The sequence below is a fragment of the Topomyia yanbarensis genome, chromosome 2, assembly GCF_030247195.1.
Source record: "Topomyia yanbarensis strain Yona2022 chromosome 2, ASM3024719v1, whole genome shotgun sequence".
Classification (NCBI taxonomy): Eukaryota; Metazoa; Arthropoda; class Insecta; order Diptera; family Culicidae; genus Topomyia; species Topomyia yanbarensis.
This window is the reverse complement of record NC_080671.1, coordinates 439,030,394-439,053,378: the sequence shown is the minus strand read 5'-3', so window position 1 is coordinate 439,053,378 and position 22,985 is coordinate 439,030,394. Positions and strand designations below refer to the sequence as shown.

Here is a 22,985-nt window from a genome sequence, read left to right as displayed (position 1 = left end):
GACAAAATAACATGTGAAGTGAACTGATCTTTTGTAAAAATCACTTTCTAATGCACTCATCTTAGCTAGAGTTTGCGCCTTCTCATTACCCAGAATGTAGCAATTAGAAGGGACCCAAACCAGGCACGTAGCCAGAGGGGGGGGGGGGGCTAGGGTGCTAAAGCCCCTCCCCGAAAATTTTCAAAAATAAATTTAAGAAACAACATGTTTTTCGGTGACTCTTAAAAAAATTGTATCTTGTTTGGTTTCAACAAATTAATGCGAGAATTGTGAGGAAGATTGCTATTTCGAACCACCGAAGAAAGTGGTCACGATATCTACTCAGTATGCTGAGTGTGATAAAACAGTTCCCTTCATATTGTGTGACTCGTCGGAAGAACAAAAGAAACTGTTAGTTCAATTCTTTCTGTGGGGATCTGTCGAATGATTGAGTCACAGAAGCAAGAAGTGGTGCTCCAGCCAAATACGGAGGATATTGGCTTCCGGTCTTTTCGCATAAGATCGAACATTCGTGATGTGAAATATTTGCTGAAGGTGAATATGGAGGTTATGCTTACGAACATCGCCTTTAACGAGTTTTACCATGTCAGGCGTTCAGTGCTATTGCCATTTAACAAATTAGCCCAGGCGAAACCAGTCATTTTGCATAACAACTTGTAACACGTGGTTGATCCTCATATATATGGACGATGAAAAAATCAATACTCGGCTACAAGATCTGATACCACTTACTTGCACCGTGGCTATCAAAAGATTCCTGTCACATTTGGAAAAATGGAATTCATTATAAAGGACACATCTAGGAAGTAATTCTTTATATACTAAATGATGTTTTTGTGGTGAGAATTTAGGTGGACCGGCCCATTTCCTCCTACCTGACCCTGCACGTAAAAACTTAATGCGATAGTATCATTATACACATCTTTGCACATCCATAGTCTCCAATACCATTACCTGAAAAACAAACATTTACCAAATTTTGGCTGCTGTTCGGATAATATTGACGGCAAAAACTGCGTCTAGTATCTCAAAATCAACAGTCAGCACCATCATTGAGGAAGTCGACACTCGTGACCCGTAAGAGCACGAAACAAAGATGAAATCAAAAATTCGCGAACATGGACATGGCAGTAACCACTGTTATGATAAGGAAGTGGACGAGATAGAAATGAACAACCACCACGACACTGTTGGCTAGGAAAAATATTCTCCACGCGCAATCGCTAGTTGTTCGCACGAGATCTATAGGACAACCATTCACGTTTTATCATTTTCATTGTTTAAATCATTGAAATATATTAAATACACAAGGTTTCATTTAGCTAATGCATTAAACCGAATCAAATAAACAAAATATATAATAAAAATGCAGAAGATTTATAGAAAAGTGAGCTCAAAAACTGTCCCAAAATGAGCACTTTATCGCTAGTGGTGGTGTCTAACAAAACTCAGATATAATGTTATATATTGGCCAGAATAAAGTTAGTTAAAGCATAAGCAAATTGAATTTCTGTAATAGGTTAGTGCACTGTCCGCTTAGTAGAAACATCAGGCATCTCACTCAAACTTGCTAGACTAAAACATTTCCATTAGCTGCCGACAATAGAGTCGAGAAGACAGTTTTTGTTTTCGCGTCATTTTAATGCAATAGAATTTCTATTGACACTCAATTTCATTTTATGCAGGGAATGCGTTCCGCATTTAAACATTATTAGTCCGAAAAGTAGTAATATTTTAAACAATCGAACAATAAGCAAGAAAAATATGAAAAAATAAACAAGCCAAAAAGTGGTAAAACAGCGGTTTTCCTGAGGTGTTCATCAACCCACGAATTGTATACCCTCGTATATTACTAATGTTTTTGACATACAGAAACGTACATAGTAGCGGTAGGACTAACTGTTGTGATTTTATCCTTTTCAACGGATGTCAATTGATGCTAAACCACATATTAGTCAATCATAATAAACTTAATGTTGCAACCAGCAGCAGCGTTTCTGTCGCTTTCGATGGTTTCCCATTAATGTCTATGTAAGTTTCAAAACGACGTGACGATACAGTGAACAGACATCAGTAGCCTATCACGGAGAGCGACTAAATTGTTGTAACTAGTTGAGTCTACATTCAATAAGTTAGGAATATCGTTTCGATTTCATGTTTTCGTTTTATTTTTGCTTATTATGGAATAAAATGAGAGAGATGAGCAGAGATCACGAAGAAAAAGAGAGCAAAATGAATAAATAAATTGAAATCGACCCAAGAGCAGCTATTTTTTTTGTGCACTCAAGTACAGAACAACAGAAATCATCATAGAAAGTTGGGCTTACACCTACGCTACTCTTCGGCAAAGTGAAAGTAAAAGTATACCCGTCCATGTGTCGGAATAAAGAGATGCTGAAATTATTTTTTATATATTTATAGTTTCTAGTTTTTTGGTGGTGTCATCAATAATACATTTAACAAATTTCACGTACCGTCAAGTCACCAGTTATTGTGTGTTTTGGTGGATTTGGCGTGACTTCAAACCCTGTTTTTTTATCAAAATGAAAACCACTCTCATAGTCACTGCAAAAATACCTATCATAATACGTCACAATTTAGAAATAATATAAAACTATTAGCAACAAAACGAGAATAAGTAGTTGATAATATTTGTTTGGCACCAGTGCACGTTATATGTCACCATTAACCGTACATGAAGGAATCAATTTTTTGTATAATTAAAATTTTGATTCAACTTTAGTTGGAAAGTTTCAATAAAACGATGAAACGAGAGGATTTGTGGATTCAGGGAGCTAGTTCTGTCAATTTCGTGGTTTTGAAACTGCACGGTGAACGGAACATGCACGGCGACTGGCGACTTGAAGGTAAATTAGACGATATTAGTAAACAGTGTTAAGTGATTTTCATTCGATTTGTGGGCAGTTTCCTTTAGTGGATTTAATCATTTAAATTTATATTTTGATCCTGTTGATCATCAAAAATCCTTCCTAACTGGGGCTCTAATCTACCAGACCAAGGCAAGTCTTGAAAATATTTTCATTTTAATAGACTATATTGTGTATAAAATTGCCTTAGAACTGGTGATACTTGCAGGACGCTAGATAAGGAAAATAGCAGTTGAACCGTTTCTACGCGCATACGAAATTTTATGTAGTTTCTAGTGACTACATCAAGTCGTTAGAATTAAAAGCTTTATGCAATTTTTTTTCAAGCCCCTCCCAAAGCAAACTCCTGGCTACGGGCCTGACAGCTCGTAACGATAATGTATCGTCGCCTTCATCGTCATCGTCGATAATTGTATTGTCGTATTCATCGTCATCGTCGGTTCATCGGTTATCGCGATACATTTTGCGTTACTTTCCCGTTTATTGGAGTTGAAGTTGACGCGGTTAACTTTAAATTGTTTATAAATTAATAACTATTGAAGGACATGTTGTTGGCAGTTGAAAATCAATAATTTTGGACATTTCAATACGAAGAAGGGTCCGACGATGTGTCAAAATGGATATTTTTAACTTTTCGAGTAAGTTGGTGCACAGAAGAGTCTCAGGTGCACAGTGTTTCCAAGCGGCAAAAAGATGTTCAAAATTGTTTTGACCATGAAGAAAACAAATTTTGAGCTATTGTGTAATTAGTAATTTTTAGCACGCAAAAACATATATTGAAAAAACTACTAAACCACTATTATTAGGCCATTTCACTTACTCGAATTTGACTTGAACGTAGGCTAGAGCCCATCAAACGATATTGATAGTGTTTGTTTCACAGATTCGTATTGGTATTCGTCTGCGGAAATTTGCGGCTTCCATACCAAAATATTGCTTTTTGGACACTAAAACATTCGATAACTTCTAAGTTGTAAGCAGAGCTGGACAATATCAGTTCAGTTGTATCAGAACACGTGAAATTGATAGGCGAACAAACTGAACCATCACTCATTTTACTGAACTTTCAGTTGAATGCATCAGTCACTGACATTGACTGCCAGCGAAGTGATGTTTGTCTGACAATGATCCGATGCTGGTCCGACATAAGTCCAATATTGGTCCGATATCGGTCTGACATTGGTCCGACACAAGCTTAAAATTGGCCCAACGTTGGTCAGACATCGGCCCGATATTGGTCCGACGTTGGCCCAACCTTGGTTTAACATTCCATGTTATATTCACCATCATTGTTTTCCAATTTTCTTGCTTGCTCACTATCATTCAGTAAGTGAAGTGATATTAGTGTTGAATTGATATTCGTCCGAAAAGGTGATAGCTTGAAACGGAAGGATATCAGCTATCAACTGATTTCACTGAAATTGTTCAGCTCTGGTTGTAACCCGATCAGAAAGAAATAACAAAATTATTACAGACTGAGTTACTTTGTTATGATAACAAGTTGTGTTATAAATTTGGTCTCGTTAGTTGGTAAAATAACAGAAAACATAACAGAAATTCTTCTAGTATATATCAAAAATATGACAACCTGTGATAGGCTTCTATCAGAATTATAACAAAATTTGTTAGGTTCTCCCACGGCCAATATAGCTTTTATTACCTATTGTATAGTATCAACGAATTTAGCGTGCAGGTCTAAAAATAGAATATAATCGAAAAATATAGCATACATTAAGGCGCTTTTCGGTTGGAAGCAAAAAGCTTCATGTAGCAAAAACTTTCTATAGTTTTGTCAAATGAATGCATACATGCTGGCTGATTGTTATTATGAATATATGACACGCTGATTGTTATTAGTGGATATAGCGATTTGAACTTGGGTATTCTGAGTTTTATGAGGATGTTTCCTGCATGAACCAACGACGTTGCTTTCGACCGATGTTTAATGTTAGCATAATATTCTACGCATTCGTCAAGGGCAAAACGATTATAGATGCAGAAGATGTTCCCAGAACGCACACAGTGAACTTTGCCAAAGCCAAAGAACTGTTTGTTTTCCTTGTTAATACGCTTTGTTTTCATCATGTCTTAGGTGGAATGAAAAGATATAACAATCTCAAACTTAAACATTTTTATGCGGTGGTTGAAATAAAAGAAATTACAATGCTTTGGTAATTCGGAGAACGCACGAAATCAGATACCCACAAACTGGACTAGTTTCGGTTGTTTATGAAAAACCCGCATAAATTGGAAAAATCGGACTGAAGATCCTCGAAGATCCTCAAAATTCATAACGGTTGATAGGGCGAGGTAGAAAATCTTTATACTTATAATGAAATTCAACTTAATCTAAACTCATGAACTTAAATATAAAACTAAAATTAAATTAAAACTTAACCTAGGCCACTACATGCAACTTACCCTAAGGAATTTGAAAGTATTCTAAAAATTGTGAAACCTATATGCTAAAACAGTACAGTATGTGATAACACATGAGTAAAGGAGATACACAGATTACCAATTGTATCACGGGTAATGTAGCGGATAGATAAAAGGGCTAATGATGATGAGGACAGGCAGTAATAAACGATAATCGAATCAAACAAGATCGTTTTCTTTTCCTCGCGCGCGACCGTACATGTGGAACTCTAATCATAATTAAGAATAGTTCATGTTGAACTTAGTTTTTGGTCGGTTAAAAGGTCCAAGCGGGACACAGATTTGACTAAATTGGCCACGGGTCAATCAGAAAGCCTTCGTATCCCATCCTATCGAACATCTGGTCCTTCGAACCGGATACGAAGGACAATCCAATAGTGTCTGTGGCCACGTTGGCACGAAGAAACTTGTACGGTGATAAAATTAGCCATTTTGCGCGCACACCCAAGCCAAGCCAGAAAGTGATAGAGACTATTGTTCATGGTTGGCGCCATTAGCAACCAACTTTGCTTTGTACTTTATAAAGGGTCAGTTAACCCAAGCGACGCTACGCTGGCGTCTGTCTGTGCTTGAAAGGTTTTGGCGGAAAACCAGTGATAATAGCAGCACCGATTTCAATTGTGACAATTTTGCTGCTTTCAGTGAAGCGAACACAGTGTTTGAGTTGAACTAAGAGTGCTCAAGTTTCCTTGGTGGCCACCACGTCCGCGACGGGAAGGATTTTCGTTTCGTTTTCGCGTTCGCGTCCCGCGTCGGGAAGGATTTTCGATTCGATCCGGGAAAGAGAATTCACGTGCCGTTGCACCCACGTGTCGTCGCGTGTGCAAATCGTTTATAGTCGTTCGGATAACGACATCGTCGGGAAATGGCCACCAAGAAGTTAAAGGACAAGAAACTGAAGGACAAGTTTACAGTCCGTAAGTCACTCGTTTCATCACTGGAAACAGTCGAGTCCTTTGTGGAAAATTATGAGGAAGACCGCGATTTCCCTCAAATACCAGTTTGGTTGGACTTAGTGGACCAAGTGTACCGTGAATATGTGAAGGTACAATCGGAGATTGAAAGGATGGACGGTGGAGATGCTCCGTTAGTAAAACATCTGCAGGAACGGAGAGATTTCGATTCCAGGTATTGTGCCACAAAAGGTTGGTTAATGAATTGCAGATCAGTGGAGTTGAATTCAACCAGCAATGCCACCAATATGAACGTACCGCAACCGTCCAGTTTCCACTTGCGACTTCCGAAAATTGATTTGCCAAAATTCGATGGTGATTACTCACGGTGGCTAGGATTTCGGGACACATTCAAGTCCATGGTGCATGATGTCGCCGATATTCCATTAGTTGCCAAACTTCAATTCCTGCTCCAATCGTTGGAAGGAGAGGCACGCAAGCCTTATGAAACGGTGGACATCGAATCAGCAAATTATCTAACCACTTGGGAGGAACTCCTCAAGCGCTATGACAACAAGCGCTTTCTCAAGAAGCAGTTATTCCGTGCACTCCATGATATTGCTCCAATTCGTAAAGAATCCCCGCAGGATCTCCACAACCTTGTGGACGACTTTCAACGTCACGTGAAGGCATTATCGAAGCTTGGAGAGGCAGTAGAAACCTGGGACACACCGCTGGTATGTATGCTGTCCTACAAAATTGATCCAATAACCCTCAGAGCCTGGGAAGAATATGCGGCAAAATCGGAAAATGTTGGATATGATGCATGCGTGGAGTTTTTGTATCAGCGGGTTCGCATACTGCAAACGGTTTCGTCGGAAATACAACATCGCTCTCAAGCAGCTCCGGTTAAAATGATCGGTTCGAATATTGTCACCAAAAAGATTCAGTCTCATAAGTCGGTAGCCAATACAGCGACTTCGAGCTCCCGTGCAAATCCTCCCACCTGCTTGGCGTGTTCTGAGAAGCACCTGTTGTTCCAGTGTCCTACATTCCAAGGACTCACCGTCGGCCAACGTCGAGAACTGATCACACAGAAACGTATTTGCTGGAACTGTTTCAAATCGTCTCATATTGCTCGGAATTGTGATTCGAAGTACACGTGCCGCCATTGCCGTGAACGGCATCACACACTGCTGCACCAGTCGCCAACCTCAAATCTGGCACCAAAGGTTACAACAAGTTCGCCGGCTCAGCAAGCAGCTCTACCTACGATTGATCAAGGAAATCCAAGCGGATCGGTAAATATTCCAACGGAAGTAAGCGTGCCGGCTCATCGTAGTTCTCCAAGCGCCGTTTTTCTTTCCACGGTGGCACTCTGGATCGAGGATAGATTCGGAAAACCACATCCTGCTCGTGCATTGATCGACTCGGAGTCACAGTCGAATTTCATTTCGAAAAGACTTGCTCGTCGTCTGTGCCTGCGATCAGAACGAGTAAGTGTCCCCATAACCGGTATTGGGGAAGCAAACGTGACGGTCACGCAATCCGTCCTTTCCACCATCCGTTCCAAAAATGAAGAATTTTCGAGTGAATTGGAGTTTTTGGTTCTCCCAAAGCCAACTGCAGAGCTTCCGTCTACTAATGTTGACATCTCGTCATGGAAAATACCTCCAAACGTTGCTCTAGCCGACCCCACGTTTAATGTTTCTGGACGCATTGATTTGCTTCTTGGCATCGAGCAGTTCCACGAGTACCTGAAGAATGGCAGAATCACCCTCGGCGAAGGATCTCCAGTCTTAGTTGAAACAGTGTTTGGTTGGGCCGTAATTGGCCGTTGGTATGGCACATCTCCACCCTCCTCTCCAGTTTGCCATGCAGCTCTGACCCCGTGTAGCCTAGAATCAGTATTGGAAAGATTCTGGGAATTAGAAACAGTAGAGTCTGGCCGACTGTACTCAGCAGAAGAAGCTTCCTGCGAAGAGCTTTTTGAGTCTTCAACTACACGCAACGATAGCGGACGATATCGTCCGCCTTCCACGAACGGATAATCCAAATATCCACCTAGGCGAATCAAGGAGCATCGCCGAGAAACGCTTTATGAGCTTAGAATGACGCCTTAACCGGGACGAGGCCACAAAAACTGCGTACCACGAATTCATGGATGAATATCAACGACTTGGTCATATGCGGAAGATCCCCGATCCAGTCGATGAAACTAGTGTCCATAGCTACCTTCCGCATTACCCGGTTTTCAAAACCACGAGTACAACTACAAAAACCCGCGTCGTGTTCGACGCCTCGTGCCGCACTACGTCTGGTTATTCCTTGAACGATCTTCTTCTCGTCGGCCCGGTAGTGCAGGACGACCTGTTATCGATTGTGATGCGCTTTCGTACCCGACCGATCGCACTTGTAGCGGATATAGAGAAAATGTACCGACAAATCGAGGTCCACCAAGAAGATCGTCCACTTCAACGAATCCTATGGCGAGAATAGCCGTCAGACCCGATTTCCACGTTCGAGCTACAAACGGTCACGTACGGGACCGCTTCAGCACCATTCCTCGCCACTCGTACTTTGATTCAACTCGCCAAGGACCAAGGCGAAACCTTCCCCTCCGCGCAGAGCGCGGTGCTGGAAGATTTTTATGTTGACGATTTCATCAGTGGAGCAGATGATATTCAATCAGCCATCCAGCTACGTCGTCAAGTAAGCACCATGCTGCATTCTGCTGGATTTCCACTACGGAAGTGGGCATCCAATTCATCGGCCGTTCTAGCAGAAATCCCCGAAGCTGAGCTTGGAATTCAGCCATTTTACGATCTTTCTGACGAGCAGTCAGTGACAACGCTTGGGCTGGTATGGGAACCAGGCTCAGACACACTCCGCTTTAAAATTCAGCTGCCACATCCAGCATCTACACTCACTCGGAGAAACGTACTTTCGTACATCGCCCAGATTTATGACCCACTCGGCCTCGTTGGGCCTGTTATTTCTACCGCCAAACAGTTTATGCAACGCTTGTGGGCACTTTCTTCGAGCAACGGTAAACCGTACGATTGGGATCAACCGCTTCCAGAAAAACTTCAACATGAATGGAGGGAATTTCACGCTACCCTCAACATGCTCAGCGACATTCGAGTTCCACGTTTTGCTTCGGTGGTCGGAGCAACCAACCTCCAGTTGCATTTCTTCTCCGATGCGTCCGAGAAAGCGTATGGTACCTGTGCCTATTTGCGCTCTGTAGACAGTCACCAAAATGTGCACGTGCAGCTTCTAACGGCCAAATCGAAGGTCGCACCATTAATGACACGCCATAGCATCGCTCGTTTGGAACTCTGCGGAGCCCTTCTTTCAACACAGCTGTTTAAAAAGGTAACTGCTTCGATAAAGGTTAACGCTGATGTGTTTTTCTGGGTAGATTCTATGACGGTGCTACAATGGCTGAAGTCACCGCCCTCCTGCTGGAAGACATTTGTGGGCAATCGCGTGTCCAAAATACAAGAAGCAACGAGCGAGCATTCCTGGAATCATGTCCCTGGCAAGGATAACCCAGCCGATGAACTTTCCCGAGGCTTAACACCGGCCGAACTACTTCACCAGACGCGATGGTGGACCGCACCAACATGGGTTAGTCTCACCAAGCAGCACTGGCCGAATCAATCAGGTGATATCGATACAGCGTCCAAAACATTCGCCGAAGAACGCAAGGTGTGTTTAGTGACACTCGCGCCTCAACGTGATACATTTTGTGATCAGCTCTTCAACCATTATTCGTCGTACACAAAGCTGCGCAGGACCGTTGCGTACTTCCTTTTCTACATGCGTGTACTGCATGCATCGGCCGCCAAAAATCAACCGAATGGTGTTTGTGCAAAATCTTCGACGGCAAAGCTTGAACCATTCTCCCACCTAACTGCTGCTGATCTACAAGATGCCGAGCTCATTTTATGTCGCCTTTCTCAGCGCGATAGCTTTTCGATGGAGCTGAAAGCTTTACGAGTTGGTAAACCAGTCTACAATTCCTCAACTATGAAGTGGATCAAGCCATTCATATCTAGCGATGGTCTTATTAGAGTCGGTGGGCGAATACTACTTTCCGGAGTGTCTGAAGCCATGAAACACCCAATCGTTATCTCCGACAAGCATCGATTAGCCCTCCTACTGGCTGAACATTTCCACCGATCGCTATTGCATGCAGGCCCGCAACTGATGATGAGCACAATGAAGCAAAAATTTTGGTTGATTGCCGGCAGAGACCTACTTCGTCATGTGTACCACCAATGCCATACCTGTTTTCGCCGGAAACCAATTCTCGTCCAGCAGACAACCGCAGATCTCCCGAGCTCCAGAGTAACTCCGTCACGGCCGTTTTCAGTATCCGGGGTTGACTACTGCGGCCCAGTTTATCTTCGTGGACCCCATCGAAGGGCCGGTGCGGTTAAAGCATACATTGCAGTTTTTGTGTGTTTTTCTACACGCGCCGTGCATTTGGAGCTCGTAGCCGACCTTTCTACAGCAGCATTTCTTGCCGCCCTTAGACGTTTCGTCGCACGGCGTGGCAAAGTTCGCGAGCTACACTCGGACAACGCCACGAACTTTAAAGGGGCTGCGAACGAGTTAAACCATCTCTACAAGCTACTGAAGACCAACGATAGCAGCCGAAAACTTATTTTCGACTGGTGTTCCAATGCAGACATCCTCTGGAAACTCATACCACCGCGCGCCCCCCATTTTGGCGGATTGTGGGAGGCGGCGGTTAAATCTGCAAAGAACCACCTCCTAGAAGAAGTTGACAATACCACCGTCACCCAGGACGAGATGCTGGCGCTTCTCGCACAAGTGGAAATGTGTCTCAACTCTCGGCCTATTACCGAGATGTTCAGCGATCCGTCGGACTTGGAGGCCCTTACACCGGGTAATTTTTTGGTAGGATCGAACATGCAAGCGATTCCTGAATTCGACTACAAACAACAACCCGACAACAGACTCACCCGCTGGCAGCTGATGCAGAAACTATTCCAGGCAATATGGAAGCGCTGGAACACCGAATATTTGCAGCAGCTTCAAGCACGCTCCACAAAGGGAATCAAACCGGCCGTCGACATTGAAGTTGACCGACTAGTCATCATGAAGGAGGACAACATCCCCCAGTTCAATGGATGCTAGGCCGCATCATTGAAACTCATCCCAATCAGGACGGAATCGTGAGGGTTGTGAACATGGAGATGGTTTTGTAGTGGTTGGTAAGTAGCAGTTACGGGTCATTAGATAAAGGCCGGTTAGTGAAAGAAGAAATATTGTAAATGATACAGACACATGAACATACTGCACCAAGTTTAAAACATCGGAACGCTGATAAAATATGGTAGACTACCGTGGGTTGGACATGTAGCACGAATGCTGAAAGAGATATCAATCACAGTTATGCTCAGCAGAGAGCCTTAAAGAGATCATCGACATCGAGGTAAATCCCGAACTCGTTGGTTGTGTGAAATCGAGGAAGAAGCGCGCGAAGGGGGCGCTCAACGAGACTGAAGAAAAGCGACCCAAAATCGAGTAACCAAAACATCTAAAATACATTCGGTCATAACTCAGAGTATCCGTTAATCATGTTGGCCATAGCGTATTGACGACAAATTGTGGTGGTTGTCACGTGATTCTAAATATTCATAAGCAACGGGTCACTATTGTAATGATTACATTCCAGTTTATATGGTACTTAACGGTAACTCTGGAACATGTTCTCCGATTTTAAAAAAAATATGTCAATGGCTTCCTATGGTACCTTTATACCGTTCATGGAGATTGAACGGCGTCTACATTCTTATTCAATCCAAAGCGAAAATTTCTATCTCCTTTAGTTTGGGTCTTTTATAGGGGAAACAACATTTATTGCAAAGAAAAAAGGCGTTCGTTAACGAACTATAACATACAGAAACTTTCAAGTGTGAACATAAACCTACTAAGGTCTATCGTTTCTTGTAATAGTGTCGCTATCCGATAATGCGGTGATTGTGTTGGGTTTCTACATCCGAATTATTTCTATGAATAATGATGAAATATATTTAATTCGGTTCCCAATCCCCTTCCCTGCACCTCCGGGAAGCGTTACTGAACTCAATTAAATAACGATAACGAGTGCCCCAGAATAAGACTCCACAAGACCGACGATTCGTGCACTGCGATGGGCCGTTCCTCACATCGTGGTGAGTTAATCAGTCAGTCGCGTTCATCAATCACACCTCGATCATGACAGGTTAAAGCAGCAAAATGGCGCGTTTTTCCCCGTTTCTGAACTAACGCAATATCCAAAACAAAAAGATAGAGCAAAACCAGCTTCCAATTTAGACGTCCAAATAGCAACATTTCAACAAATGCCCAAAGATTACAGGGCCGACCGTTCCAATATAGTGACTAATTTGGGCTATGATTGTGCCAAATCCTGCTTCCTACATCAACACAACCCCTCGAATAGAGTCATGGGTTTTTTTATGGAGTTATGAAAATTGCGGAAATAAATCATCAAAGTTACGATGCACGATTTCAGCATCAATCAATGCTTCATCAACGTCATCATCATCATCCGACTAACAGTAGAAAAATTGGACGCCTGATTCTTCATACAAAGCATGGCACACTGCGTTCCGACGACATGTCATCACACTTTGAACTAGCGCTGCGCCATATCTCCACCGGCTATGACGCGACGACGTGGCGGTTCAACGACTCTTGATCGACCAGCAAAGGTTGCTGTGCAGCTGCAAGAATTGTTAGTTATCGGCGGCGGCGGCGGCTATGATAGGGGACCCTGGGGGCACTCAAAAGTCATGAACCCTGCCGTGCTGGCTGGTGGTCACACGCCAAACGGGAACGCCCCCTCATTAAAAATCAATTTGCGCAGGGGTTTATTTCAGTCGAAGCATAGATCTTTTGCGCGAGGGCACTTCTAAACGGCCAAATTGGTTAGACACGACCCGAAACAAGTGTTTGAGGCGGCGAGAATGTGCGGAAATTTGTCTGGGCGGGTGGGGGGTGGTGAAGCAGGAACTCGTTCGAAAAACGAACCGATATTGACGTTTGTTAATGGGATTGTTATTAGTCATTTTCGCGTTGTTGTTTTCTCGTCGGTTATTGCTAGGACTTGTCTAGTGGGGAATCCGGCATTGTTACCTAATATGATAAATTGAGCTAAAATCGTTCGTTGGTCATTATTTTAGGCGGTAATTTTTCCTGGGATCGTGTCAAAAGAAACATTGCAAATTGTTTTAGTTTTATTTGGTATAAACCACTCTGGGGTCGAGTTGAAAGCAGTTTTAAAGGATAACAGCTCGCTTGTATTCATGGTACCTCCTCAGATGGGCATCCCGTTAAGTAAGTACCACATTGAAGTGCGCTGAACTCAGCTTTTAGATTAGTTTCTACGAAATCACGAATCAGATATAACGAGACTCGGTTGCTCTAGCAATGTACATTTAACGGTTAATAATTTAAAATCACGATTTTTTCATTCCCTAGGATTCTTGAGAAACGAGGTCGCTGGCACCCGTTAAAAGTCACGGAAGCAATATCCTGGTTAGAAAAACAAAGAAATAAAACCGCAGCACAGGAGATCCAATGACAACAGTAAATGAACTCCGCAAAGTCCAAAGACGGGACCGGTCCCGCTTGGTTCCCGGAATTTTGAACATGGCTGAACAACCAGAATTACAACCGGATAAAGGTTCGAAAACAAGCATTTTCACACCACGCTTCTACGGCCAAGAAACCAGGCCGCATCGGATCGGCTCAGATCAGAATTGCATCCATCCGAGACGATGCACATTAATCGAACCGGACTGCAAAACCCGGTGTAATCCAATATCCGCTCCGTGTTTGGTCCTGTTTTCATCAATTAACGCAGCCACGTTGGCGAATGCAGTCAGTGTTTTTTGACAAAATGCATGTCAGGTTGGTGCACTTCTCCTTCCATCCATTTCCACCACCTCCACCGCACACGCGGACGGATGATGTCCCATCAGTGAGTGACCGAAGCGCGACAAGTCGACTTGCATCTTTGCCTTTTTTTTCTTTCGTTAGTCGTTACGAAACTTGTTAACGCCTGGTTGGATCTGATTTCGAATGTCCCCCGGAATCCTTCCTTGCCTGGTCGTGTCCGCGGTGGACGGCTTACCGCAAATGGGTGACCGCACGTTCGTCCGTTTTTCACCCTTTGGCTCGACGTCGCGTTACGACACGACCCGACAGCGGCGATGACGACGACGATGACGACGATGATGATGATTATGATCAATCTTTGGCAACAAGATTTCGAACATATAAGTTTTCACCTTGCACAGGTCGCTTGTTTGTTCGGATTTGCTCGGTTGACTGCGCGACAAAAAGGTTGAGCAAAATTCTGCGAAAAACCGCAGGAAACTGCATTTTAAATGCCACCCCGGGAGAGGGATCTGAAACCGAATTCGATGGGTATGATTATTTCTGAGGAGAATGAGGTATTTTTATTTTTTTATACCTTCTACTAATCATCCATAAAGTCAAAAATTAAATTAATTGATTAATAATGTTACTAAATTAGTGATGGAATTTTCGCGTCGACTTCGTCTCCTCAGAATCCGACACTAACTTAGTGATAGGACTAAACTAAAGCCGGTTTGACGCTAGCTCTCAAAAACGCAAACACGATTTGTGTTTCTGAGCAAACCCCTTATCCTACGTAATATGACGCAAGAAAAGGAGCTCTTTCGGCGCTAACTTATTCCTGTCACTAAGTTAGTGTCGGATTCTGATGAGACGAAGGTGAAACGCAAATTTTATAACTAATTTAGGCAATAAATTCCCAAAAGGGAAAATTGGATTAACCGTTTTGCGCATTCAGGGCACAAAACATAAATTTTGTTTTTGTGTGTATCGAACTCATCTAATTTAGGACAAATCTTGCTATATCTTTTTTTTTATTAACGACTAAGAGTGAGTCAATTTTCCTTTTTTTAAAAAAAATGCAAAGTGAAGAAGCAATGAAAAGAAATAGGGGAACCTCGAAAAGAGAAATGAGATAAGAAAAACATATAAAATAAAATAAAAATAGCAAGATGGCATGAAATTTTAAAAGGATACGTTATAAGAAAAATGGAAAAAATAAGAAAGGAAAGACGAACAATATGGAAATGAAAAGAAAACAAAAAAGGAAAACGTGAGATGAAGGAGAAAATGTAGAGAGTGAAAAATGATACAAAGAAAGGAGAAAAGGAAAACGGAAAAAAAGAAAAACGGAAAACAAAAAGGCGAACATAAAAAATAATTAGCGAAAACGACGGAAAAATGGAAAGAAGGAAAAGGAATAGAAATAGGAAAAATGAGAACAAGAATAAGGAAATAAACGAAAAGATAGAAAAGGAACAACAATAGATGGGGGTTAGCGTAGCGTAGTTGGTAAATCGATTGCCTTGTACGCAGCGCACCTGGGTTCGAGTCCCGACCCCGCATACAGGGTTAGAAATTTTTCATAAGAAATTTATCTAACCCGAAGAGGCGAATGACCTTAAGGTTAAAACCTCTATAATCGAAATAAAAAAACAATAGATTGAAAGTTCATTACACGAAAAAGAAAAAAAGGAAGAAACAAAAAGGAAAAAGGATATAAATGAAAAGTAGAAGAAAGTCAATTAAGAAAAAAGGAATAAGGAAAGAAAAACAAAGAAACATAATTCTAAAAGGGAAAAAGTATGAAAAACTTAGAAATTAATAAATTAATTAAATCAAGGAAAAGATACAAAATAAAAATTTCAAAAAAGTAGAGGAGAAAAACGGAGAAAGGAAAACATACAAAGAAACAAAAGCAAAAGGTGAAAAAATATGCTGAAAATATAAGCAAAATAGGAACAAATAGAAAAATTTAAATGCAAAGAAAGATAATATGAAAAAGGAAGAAAACCGAACAAAATAAACAAAAATAAATGGGAAATAAATGGAGTGAGATGACGGACGAAAAGAAAATAAAAGAGAAGAAAAGAGAAGTAAAAGAAAGCCGCAGTAAGATATTAAAATAAAAAATTCACAAACGTAAAGGGAAATGCGAAGGAAAGCGGAAAAAACAATAGGGAAAATGGGAAAGGAAGAAAAATAACAGAATTAGAACAAAAACCGAAAAGAGAACAAAATGGGAATGAAACAGGAACATGTGAAAAATGAACAGCCAAAACAGGTTAACAGCTAAAACGAATCAAATAAAAAGACTGAAAAAACCAATGATAAAAAGGGTAAAGGTAACATGGAGAAAGGAAAGCGAAAAAAATAAAATAAAATTGGTCAAAAAAAACGGAAAATTAGGAGAAAAAATGCAAAAACAGAAAGGAAGCGAGCTAAAAAAAAACGATAAGAAAAATAGAAAGGGAATTTAAAGAAAATGTTACAAAATAGAATAAGCAAATGAATAAAATGTTAAAGACAGAAAATAGAAAAAAAAACAAATAAGAGAAATGAAAAGGGAAAAAAGAAACAAATAAAGAAATGAAAAAGACTGATGGAAATACGAAAGAAAGGAAAAAACTGAATAGAAATGTGCAAAAAAGGAAAAATGGAATATACAAAAAAGTAAAGGTGAAAAGGGTAAAATATGTGTATTGAAAAAAGATGAAAAAAAGAAAAGGTAAAAGAAACGTAAAAAGAAAGAAAAAGGAAGCAAATGAAAAAATATAATAAAATGAAAGGAAATCAATAAAGAAGAAAGCATGATTAAAAGCAAATACGAAACTAATCTCAATGAAGAAATGGAATAAAAGCAAAAAAAGTATATAAAGAATTAAAAGTGAAAAAATAATAGGAAAAAATGTGAAAAAGGAATAAAGGAAAAACAAAGCAAAGAAAATTGAAAAAGAAAACATGCAGAAATAAAACCACAAAAAGGAATACAAAACAGGAAAATTGAAAAAAAGAAATACACAAAAGGGTAGAAAGATAAAAATAGAAAAAGTGGAAAAATGGGAAAAGCACAAATAGAATGAAGAAACGAAAAACAAGCCAGGGAAATTGACAAAGAAGAATAAAAGAAAACTTGAAACAAAGATGAGGTAGAAAAATGAAAAAAGAAAAAAAATGGAAGGAATAAAAGGAAAACGGAAAAAATGAAAAAGGGAATTAAGGAAAAAGAAACAGCCGAAGCAGAAAAAAAGAAAATAAAGGAAAAGGAAGAAGTGAAAATAGGAAGTGAAGAAAAATAGAAAGGGATGTGGAGAAAGGAAAAAAACCGAAAAAAAATAGAAAGAAGCGCATAGGATTAAAGGAAAACAATGTAAAGAAATTAACAAAAATCTTAAAAAGAGAAGAGTGAAAAGAGCAAAACAAATATATAAAAGAAAATTGGAGAAAAAACAGCATTGGAAAAAAGAAGAACACGAAATAAAGTAAAATAGGAAAAAATAATGAAGAGAGAAAGAAAAAAGAAAAGATAAAAGTCGAAAAATGGAAAAATATGAAATATGACGAGAAGAAAAAAGAAATGAAACCGGAAAGAATTCAAAATGGGGAATGAGGGAACAATAAAATCGAAGCACATTAATAGGGGAAATGAGAAAAGTCAATGAAAAAGAAGTTTGAATGGGGAATGAATTAAAGGGAGCGGAAATGGGAATGTGTTAAGTGAAAGTGGGCGTCGACATGACAACTAAAACGTAGAGCTTTGTCTCCAACCACTTGGCCTCGCGGAATTTGTTTTCGGAAATTCCATGAGCACTTCAGCGTTTGGGAACCTTAATGATTTGTTAGCATTGTTATTATTCGAATATTCAACTTGGTTAGTGTTGTCAGTGTTGAATTAAGCGTGTGTTTTGTTTATAATTGTATGATGTGTAATTAAATGTATGCATTACTATTGTAACAATTTTAGGTTAAGGAATAGTCTGTGTGGTGCCTCGCACCAAAGATGGAAATAAATAAAATACGTGAAAAATTAATTATGATTAATTGAAAAAATAGAAGAAAATCGGTTGAGTGGTTTTTCGGCAATCGTGATTACGGAAAAACCATTTTTCGATAAACGACATTTCGAGAAAATCGATTTTAAAATTTTTAAGCAGACGTGCAACAACGAATCAAACGCATCAAAGTAGGCCCTGGCACAATGTAAACGATGATAATTATTATTTTATATGCTTCACCAACTTTTGAAAACATTTTCATAGATAATTAATGAAAATAATTTTTTTGTACGATATTCAATTGAACTAATAATGTCTATTTTTGAATGAATATTTTTTCTATTCATCACGGGTCGCATCAGGTTCATTTTCAGCCGTCAAAAAAGAGCTTCATCTATTTTTAACTCTGATACATACAGACATTGTCCCAATTCGACGAGCTGAAATGATTGCTATATGAGACTCGCCATTCGGGCCTCGGAACAAGTCTACAAAATTTGACCGAACCCTATACATTTCTTTTGTAAGAAATGTAAAAAATAAATATTTTGAGCCACCCTAATGAACAATATTTTTTTATTTTCAACAGATTTTAATATCAATATTCTAGTGAGATGAGGGAGCTCACTTACTTCATCTGAATCGTACACCCAAAATCAAGCATCAAAATGATGACCCAAGTAAACATTTAAATACATTGACATAGAAATGTTTCTTACCATAGCGATAATATAGAGCTGGTCAATTTAGACTGGTTCAATTTTTGACTTTTAGCTCCACCAAGCTCTACTGATTCCTTTTATAGCCCTTAGTAATTGTGCAAATTTTGGTACCAATCGGTTGCGTCTATGGACCCTCCAAAATTTTCAAAGTTTACATAGAAATTAATATGGAAAATCGGTTAAAATTGAAAATAAATTATTAAAAAATCACCTCATCAATAAATTTATGAGAACACTATATATTTCTAGAGGGTATTCTTCAACTGATCACATTCGTGGAACGTTTTAAGTTTGTAAAAATTCGCTGAGAAAAGTTATTAACTAAAGAAGCAGCAAAAAAATAATAATAAAAATACTAATATTTATGACCACACGAAAATTTTCATTGCCAGAGGTATTATAGCCTTCTTTGTTCTTTTAAATTCATGCACGGAGAATTCCAAGAACATCAAAAATTTCATGTGACATTTCAACCAGAGATACAACTTAGTGCAGGATTGGTTGGACCTAGGTTAGGAACACGCAACTTTGTGATATTGCGCAACTCCTCCTTGCGCATCAAGGAGACTTCAATTTTGAATAAATAAATAAAGCAAATAAATAAGGTTATCCTCTCGATGCTAATTGGTCTGGCTTACTCCACGATCTTTGCTACAGCTTTAAATAGGTGGCCTTCCTTAATGTCCATGATCACATTTAGGATTCCCATCGTTTCTGTGAAACTGAGAAAACGAGCAGAAAAAGTTTGCAATAATTTTCGCTATTTGAAGTCATTGTCTTACTCGTTGTTTATTCTGGACTAACAGGACCGTAGCGTAACGTATTCAGTTCGACTTTCAAACAATAATTTTGTGTGTACCTAGGGATGGTACATCTATCCTGACTTATTTTATGACGTAACCTCATCTTTTTTAAAGCAAAGGATTTTAGCGCCCCCCTAAGGTTAGCGCCCTTGGTGGGGGCCAATCCCGGCTCTGAACCCACCACCCTCCCTTTTTAGATCCATTCCCACAGCATTTCAAAATATGATCGCATTTTGAACATTGAACTCATGCTTAGCTTCATCTGCGTCTTTTTTGTTTAAAATGTGTCAGCATATTTTCGTAGGATACTTGCTAAGTATAATAAGAATGTTGTAGACATTTCCACAATTATTTTGAACATAACCAGCTAATGACAATCGCACCACTAGGTGGATTAAAACAGGTTTTTATTCAAGAGGTATGTGGTGATCACGATTGAAGACCAGTAGATCAACTAACATCCCAAAACTCAAAAAAATCCATTAGTATATGAGTATTCCTCGTACCTTAATGATTAGTTGAATAACTAAAAAATCTCTAGAGCTTGAAACACTCTAAAAAAATTATTAAAAAATTCTCATCTACAAAACAAAAATTTATGCAATAAAAACGAATTGTTGAGGTACGTGAAAATTAATTATGATTAATTGAAAAAAAAAGAAGAAAATAGGTTGAGTGATTTTTCGGCAATCGTGATCACGGAAAAGCATTTTTGGAAAAACGACATTTCGAGAAAATCGAGTTTAAAATTTTTAAGCAGACGTGCGACAACGAATCAAACGCATCAAAATAGGCCCTGGCACAATGTAAACGATGATAATTATTATTTTATATGCTTCACCAACTTTTGAAAACATTTTTTAGATAATTAATGAAAATAATATTTTTGTACGATATTCAATTGAACGAATAATGTGTATTTTTGAATGAATATTTTTTCTATTCATCACGAGTCGCATCAGGTTCATTTTTAGCCGTCAAAAAAGAGCTTCATCTATTTTTAACTCTGATACATACAGACATTGTCCCAATTCGACGAGCTGAAATGATTGCTATATGAGATTCGCCATTCGGGCCTCGGAACAAGTTTACAAAATTTGACCGAACCCTATACATTTCTTTTGTAAGAAATGTAAAAAATAAATATTTTGAGCCACCCTAATGAACAGTAATTGTTTATTTTCAGCATATTTTAATATCAATATTCTAGTGAGATGAGGAAGATCACTTACTTCATCTGAATTGTACACCCAAAATCAAGCCTCAAAATGATGACCCAAGTGAACATTTATATACATTGACATAGAAATGTTTCTTACCATAGCGATAATATAAAGCTGGTCAATTTAGACTGGTTCAATTTTTGACTTTTAGCTCGACCAAGCTCTACTGATTCCTTTTATGGCCCTTAGTAATTGTGCAAATTTTTGTACCAATCGGTTGCGTCTACGGACCCTCCAAAAATTTCAATGTTTATATAGAAATTAGTATGGAAAATCGATTAAAATTGAAAATAAATTCTTAAAAAATCACCTCATCAATCAATTCGTGAGAACACTATATATTTCTAAAGGTATTCTTCTACTGAACACATTCGTGGAACATTATAAGTTTGTGAAAATTCACTGAGAAAAGTTATTAACTAAAGAAGCAGCATGACATCAAAACAAGTGGATTTTATTACTAATCATAGCAACCCTGTTTGAATAGCTGCATCTTCCATACGGGAGCGGTTGGTGGTAAGCCTAGTTTGCACTTGTATAATGATGGAGCAATTAAAACAGAATTGCGATGATTAATAATAAAATCCACTTGTTTTGAAGCCATGCTGCTTTTCTCAGCGAATTTTTACAAACTTAAAATGTTCCACGAATGTATTCAGTTGAAGAATACCTCTAGAAATATATAGTGTTCCCATAAATTTATTGATGAGGTGATTTTTTAAGAATTTATTTTCAATTTTAACCGATTTTCCATATTAATTTCCATATAAACTTTGAAATTTTTGGAGGGTCCGTAGACACAACCGATCGGTTCCAAAATTTGTACAATTACTAAGGGCCATAAAAGGAATCAATAAAGCCTGTTGGAGCTAAAAGTCAGAAATTGAACCAGTCTACTGGTCATGCATGCGAACATGCAATCGGGATCATGCTCACACACCTACGTCCTTGATCTCGCATATATAGAAACATTCCGGTGATCAAGTCAATTTGTTAGCCATTACGAATATATAAACGCTGTTTCATTTACGATTTTACTCACGCCCGTTCCCACTCAAACCTGCATTAGTCACACGCGGAAGCAGACTAGGTCCATGCCTTCATTCTTCGTTTCAAAAACAAGAACAAAAACAAACTCAAATCAATTGGAAGTCTACATGCAAGTGGTTACACTTGCATGTAGACTTACACACAGCCTCACGCTCAAACCCGTTATCATATAATTGCTCGAATTTTCGTCGATAGTACCACCTAGGTTGTGCAGTTGTGTGAACATGTTAGCTACATGACCGGGAACTCTAGTGATATGGTGTAAATCTTTCTCTGCTAGTATCTGAACCACACAGTGAAAATTACGCATAAGATCTTCCCATCTAAGAACATATTCGAGTATGCAAATGGCCACACGGTTTTGCAATCGAATTTATACATGCGAAGTTACCTACACGCTAGCACATATACAAACGCTTGAACTCTTTGCGATCAACTCCATTTTTGAGGATTTCAAAGATTATAAAGAAACACTAAGTTGGATTACAACAAATTAATCAGTTATGCTCACTTCTGTAATCCCACCAGGTTGTGTCTAGTTCAGTTATTTTTGCTGTTCCCAATTTACTTTGGCAAGCTCTGCTTTTTCCATTCTCATTTATTTTTATCTAGATTTCGTAATAAAGCTTCTAATTGAGTAATTTATTTGATTACTTTGTTTCACTAGCAATTGATAGACCATTTGTCAGGGATATTAGTGCATTCAATTTAAATTTTGTCCCTACAAAAAATAAAATTCTGTTTATATATTCGAAAATATTGTAATATACATCCATAAAGCATTTATCTTTCAATTTATGTCTATACAAATCTCGCGAACTCATAAAAAACATACTTTCAACGTCGATTTGAAACGGATTCAATTTCTGATTCAAATTGTGCAAATTTTGGAACTAGCAAAAAACCACATTCAAAAATTCAAATCTGAAGCTGATATAAAATAGAATTTAGATCTGTGTTCTAAATATTTAGATTTATGCTAGATTTAGATCGGCGTTTGAGGTGCCTGTGGAGAATAATCGCGATTAGTCGAAGATATAACTGACCGT

The 22,985-nt window shown here is 39.1% G+C and overlaps 2 protein-coding genes across 2 annotated transcripts; both read left to right on the top strand.

Annotated features, from left to right (window-relative positions):
- The first annotated feature begins 6,192 nt into the window (after positions 1–6,192).
- LOC131681031 (uncharacterized) lies at positions 6,193–8,271 on the top strand. The gene has a single exon (XM_058961736.1). It carries the CDS (start codon positions 6,193–6,195, stop codon positions 8,269–8,271), a length of 2,079 nt encoding a protein of 692 aa, XP_058817719.1.
- A 109-nt stretch (positions 8,272–8,380) lies between these two features.
- Positions 8,381–11,392, top strand: LOC131681030 (uncharacterized). The gene is made up of 2 exons (XM_058961735.1): positions 8,381–8,671; positions 8,720–11,392. Exons 1-2 carry the CDS (start codon positions 8,381–8,383, stop codon positions 11,390–11,392), a joined length of 2,964 nt encoding a protein of 987 aa, XP_058817718.1.
- Positions 11,393–22,985: the final 11,593 nt, after the last annotated feature.

Bases quoted from the DNA above. Each gene is read 5' to 3' on its own strand.
- LOC131681031 (XM_058961736.1), top strand. From the start codon at position 6,193: ATGGCCACCAAGAAGTTAAAGGACAAGAAACTGAAGGACAAGTTTACA.
- LOC131681030 (XM_058961735.1), top strand. From the start codon at position 8,381: ATGGATGAATATCAACGACTTGGTCATATGCGGAAGATCCCCGATCCA. The intron at 8,672-8,719 runs GTCCACCAAGAA...TGGCGAGAATAG, and splicing joins AAATGTACCGACAAATCGAG to CCGTCAGACCCGATTTCCAC.